The following is a 4,605-nucleotide window of genomic DNA, read 5'->3' as shown; positions in this document are numbered from 1 at the left end:
AGCGCACATCATGTCTAATAGGAAGAGGAAGGCAACCAGCTCAGAGGAGCCAGGTGAGAGGACAGCCTGAGCAGAGCTATTGGACAAAAGAGTGCTGGGGGTCTGCCTGTGGCTGAAAGGCTAAGAAGGGACAGGCAGGGACTCCCCAGCAGCTGCAAGGCAGGACCCCTCAGCTTCATGGCAGGTGGTCCCAGCTTGGGCTGTGTCTGCCTACTGGCAACGTTGGGCCTGCCATGGCCCCGTCTCCTCCACCGCCTTCAGCCAGCACAGCAGACACAGAGCAGGACTCTGGGGACAGCCCTCAGGGACACCTGGCTGTGCAAGCTGCTCACCGCTACTCACATTTTCTCTCTCCTCTGCAGTGTGCATGCTGTGTGGCCGGGCAGATGTCGACCCGAACATCTGTGGGCACATGATTCATCAGAGTGGAATTCACGTCCATTGGTTGTGCTTGGTGAGTTCTCCCATGGGCTCCTTCCTGATCACTGCTAGGGGTGCTCCTTTCCTTCCTGTCCTAAGGAGACCCTGTTCTTTTCCCTCCTACAGGATCTTGCCAGCACCGTTAATGAAGCAAGAGAGACACGGTCGGGAAGTGAGGGCCGCCTCCCTCTTGCTGCCATCAGACGTGCAGCCAAAGAGGCAACCAAGAAGGTGAGGACTCGTACAGAGCAGGCCGATTTGTGCCAGGAGAGGCTGACACCAGCTTAGTCTGGAGCCAAAGAAAGCCATCGCAGCCTTTCCAACTGCCTCCTGGACAAAGTTAGGGGATGAGTCCTGTCCACCAGGCATCTTTGTAGAACATGCCTCAGCAGTGTCCACGTCCTGGGCCCTGCCCAGAGATGTGCGGCCAGCCACAGAAGCCCAGAGCCTGCTGTTGACAGGGTTGTTCTGCTCATTCCAGCAATGCTGTGTTTGTGGAGAGAGGGGTGCTACCATCTCATGCGCAGAGAGAGGCTGTGAGCGCAGCTTCCACCTGCCCTGTGCCCAGGATGGGGAATGCATCACCCAGTTCTTTGGGCAACGCAGGTAAGTGCTGTCAGCAGCAGCCAAGCCAGGGAGGAAACTGCAGTTACACCTCCCGGCAGCCTGAGCCAGGGCCTGGAGCTCCTTCCTGCTCCTCAGCCCTTCTTGCAGCACGTCTCACGCTGCCCATCACTTCCATATTCCCCCAGGTCCTTCTGTTCGGAGCACCGTCCTCTCCAGGAAGCTCAGGAAGCTCCACCTGAAGGCACCAACTGCCTCATGTGCCTGGAGCCTGTGGGGGACACTGTGTCCTACCACACCATGGTGTGTCCAGCGTGCAGACACACCTGGTTCCACCGGGGCTGCATCCAGGTAGGAGCCCTCCCCTCACCCTGCAGGCACACTTGGTGCTCAGCAGCACCAGGCACTGCTCACATTCACATTGCTTCTGCTTCTTCTGCAGCAACTGGCCAGGAGTGCTGGTGCTTTCTGTTTCCTGTGCCCCAGCTGTCGGAATTTCGAAGATTTCATAGTAGAAATGGCCCTGCTGGGGATCCGAATCCCAGTCAGGTTGGTGCCCTTCTGCCCACTTCTGCTGACATAAAGGCTGTTGTGCTGGGCCTGTCCAGGGGCTGTCTTGGCAGGCCTGGGCCTTGGCTGGATCATGAGCGTGTATCCCACCTTCATGGAGAGGCTGGGAATGGAGTTGGGGTGAATGAGATGGGAAGACCTTGGATCTTATGCTGCGGGCACTGGGGGCTCATCACTTCCCCTCCCTTCTCTTGTAGAGAGCCAGAATGGGAGGACAATGATGCATACGCATCACTTCTACGGAGGCACAGCCGCTGCGATGCCAGCGAGTGCCTTTACCCTGGAGGCAGAGAGCAGGCAGAGAGCAGAGGGTGAGTTACCGCAGCAGCTCTCTGGGGCTCTGCGGGGGTTCTCAGCCTGACCACAGGCTGGGGGAGCAAGGACTGAGCACTAGAGATGTGCTGTGCTGGGCACTCCCTGCCTTGGCTCACTTGCTACTCACAGCCACAACCCCTTTGCTTCCCCAGACCCTGGCAGCTGATCCTGTGCAGCTCCTGTGCTGCTGAGGGGACCCACCGTCGTTGCTCACACTTGAGTAACACAACATCCAGGTGGGAGTGCAACAGCTGTGCTGGCCTGGGAACCGGTAAGAGGCAATCAACCACGTGACACCAAACCGTAGCCAGGCAAGGCCTGGCAGCAAGTGCTCAGGGCAGCTTTGCTTGAGTCTGTCTGCCCCAAGAGGCCTGGCAGATCTCACTGCGGAGCTTCAGCTTCATCCTCATAACCTTCCTGCCTCCTCTTACAGTCTCAAGTTCTGACACTGACAGCGACAGTCCCAGCGCTGCCGCTCAGAGGGCTCAGGGGCCATTCATCATCTCCGTAGAGCCTGAGAATATCAGATCGATGCCTTCCAGCCAGGTAGCACCGGGGACGTCACAGACCTCCCAGCTGCCTGAGCACAGCAACCTGCCTGAGACCGAGCAGGAGACAAGCAGCCCACGTCCATCAGAGGATCGGGCTACTTCGGAGCAGCTGCAAGGACGTCGTGGGCGCAGAACAAGAGCAGCCCAGAGGTCTCAAAGTGGTTCCCGAAGATCCACCAGGCGGAGGGCATCCAGAACCTGCAGGGCGTCTCCATCAGCTGCCCGCAGAAGACGTCCCAGGCAGCGAGGAAGAAGCGGCACACGTAGCCGCTCCTCGCTGCAAAGTCGGGCCTCACAATCCCGGAGCCGGCCAAGAAGATGCCAAGGCAGCAGGCAAATGCCAGCCTCAGGGGAGAGGAGCGGCACCCGCAGATCTGCAAGATCTGCAAGATCGAGATCCACCAGGTCTTCCAGAGGACCTGGACGCAGGGGACGGTCCAGGCGCTGAGGGTGAGCCCGCACCCAATGTTCTCCCCATCAGAGACATCGGGCCCACAGCTCCCACAGCTCGCAACAAAGAAGCAGCAGGAGCTGGGCCCAACAGTTGAGGCCTTCCTGTGAATGAAGCTGCTCCCAGGAAAAGCATCAAAGTCCCCACAGACAGCCACCGAGTCTGCCTAGGAGCAGCCGACTGCTTTTCGTACAATGGCCTGGGTCAAAAAGGACTACCATGTTCATCTGGATCAACCCCCCTGCTGTGTGCAGGGTCAACCACCACAACACCACACTGCCCTGAGATACATCCAGCCCGGATTTCCATGCCTCCAGGGCTGGTGCATCTGCAACATCATTGGGCAAGCTGTTTCAGAATGTGTCACTACCCTTTCTGAGAAAATATTCCCCCTGATATCCAGCCCCAAACTCCTTGTTCTTAGTTTAAAAACATCCCTCCTTGTCCTAATGCTATCTACCCTTGCATACTGATTACCTCCCTAACTTCCCCCTCCTTACTCTGATCCCAAAATTCCATCACAATAAAGATCAGAGTTCCCACACAAACACAAAGATTTGTTGGCTTCATCCTTCCCTGCTCTTGCTGAGATGGGCAGAGGTAGGGACCTTGACAAGAGGCTTTTCTCCTCCCCACTACCATCCCAGACCTCACTTCCCCTGGCCTAGTCCAGGCTGACCTGGGTTCAGGTCACATCCCCGGTGGGGCACACAACCCACATTCCTCAAGAGCCTAGGCCGCACTGGCAGGGACAGCCCATTTCTGGGCTTGTTTCCTGCCCTGACATGTCACCATGTTCAGGGTATGTGTCAGGTCCAGGGCTGCTTCCAGATGTGTCAGAGCTTCAGCTTTCCTTCCTGCATGTGGATAGTGCTGTCAGGCCTGAGTTCTGGTTCTGTTCTGGGGATGCTGTGTGCCCTAAGGTGATGCCATGCAGTGTGTGTGTGCAGTCAGCGCAGGGCCGGGCACAAGGAGCTGAGAGGGGACAGAACCAGGATGGCTGAGCTAAACTGGCCTACCTGGCCCTAAAATGTGATGTGAAAAATAAGCTATGGGGAGTTGTTTGTGTGAAGGAGACAGACTGTGCTTCAGGTCTTCAATCTGTAGGTGCTGAGCAATTGCATCGTGTATTACTTCTTTTGTAAATACATACACATGTGTACAAATACCTCATTCAGAGGGAAGAGATCTTTGGAGCTGATGAAAATTCAGTAGGCCTACAATGGCTGCAACCCCAACAGACCCATCCAAACTTCATGACAGCTCCTGCAGTTGCGACAGGCCAGTGGTGGTGGAACCCACTTGTGGTTTGATCCGGGAGTGATGGCAGCCAAGCCCCAAATGTACAAAAGAAGACTTCCTCACTTGCTTCACCCCTCTGATTATTACCCCTTACTGATAGCTCAGGCTGGTGGTGATGAAGTCACAGTGAGAAGCCTGAGGGTCATCAAAAGGATGATGGGACTGGAGCAATTATTTGACTGGGCAGAAAAACAGGTGGCATTTTCCTCCATTCCTTCAGAGGCAGAGAGGAATTCTGAGTGAATCAAGAGAACCTGACTGACAAATCCATGGCTGAGAGGCCGGTGCCATAGCAGGAATTATGCCTTTTTTGATCACAGGGAGGTTTACTTGGCCGCTGGGTTGTTTTTTATATTGGTAAATATATATCATACATGATGTCATGAGGGCATAAAACTGATCAAAACAGAACATATAACTGGTTGGGCTTTT

At 55.7% G+C, this 4,605-nt stretch overlaps 1 protein-coding gene across 2 annotated transcripts; it reads left to right on the top strand.

Annotated features, from left to right (window-relative positions):
• Positions 1-313: 313 nt before the first annotated feature.
• Positions 314-2,868, top strand: LOC146762261 (G2/M phase-specific E3 ubiquitin-protein ligase-like). 2 transcript variants are annotated; one of them, XM_085536748.1, is made up of 3 exons: positions 314-1,335; positions 1,427-2,140; positions 2,303-2,868. In XM_085536748.1, exons 2-3 carry the CDS (start codon positions 1,951-1,953, stop codon positions 2,866-2,868), a joined length of 756 nt encoding a protein of 251 aa, XP_085392874.1. In that variant the 5' UTR covers positions 314-1,335; positions 1,427-1,950. The 2 variants fall into 2 exon arrangements, with proteins under 2 accessions (XP_085392874.1, XP_085392875.1); XM_085536749.1 differs by lacking the exon at positions 2,303-2,868 and having other exon boundaries at positions 1,427-1,930.
• The last annotated feature ends 1,737 nt before the right edge of the window (positions 2,869-4,605 follow it).

Source organism: Coturnix japonica, chromosome 1 (assembly GCF_054131305.1).
Source record: "Coturnix japonica strain WE chromosome 1, WE-NBRP24, whole genome shotgun sequence".
Classification (NCBI taxonomy): domain Eukaryota; kingdom Metazoa; phylum Chordata; class Aves; order Galliformes; family Phasianidae; genus Coturnix; species Coturnix japonica.
The sequence above is the reverse complement of the archived record's forward strand: the minus strand, read 5'-3'. Positions and strand labels throughout refer to the sequence as shown.

What these genes read in the sequence shown, in the direction of transcription:
- LOC146762261 (XM_085536748.1), top strand. Translation starts at nt 1,951, where the DNA reads ATGTGCTGTGCTGGGCACTCCCTGCCTTGGCTCACTTGCTACTCACAG. An exon ending in CTGTGCTGGCCTGGGAACCG is followed by an intron (nt 2,141 to 2,302) that starts GTAAGAGGCAAT and finishes CTCCTCTTACAG; the next exon opens with TCTCAAGTTCTGACACTGAC.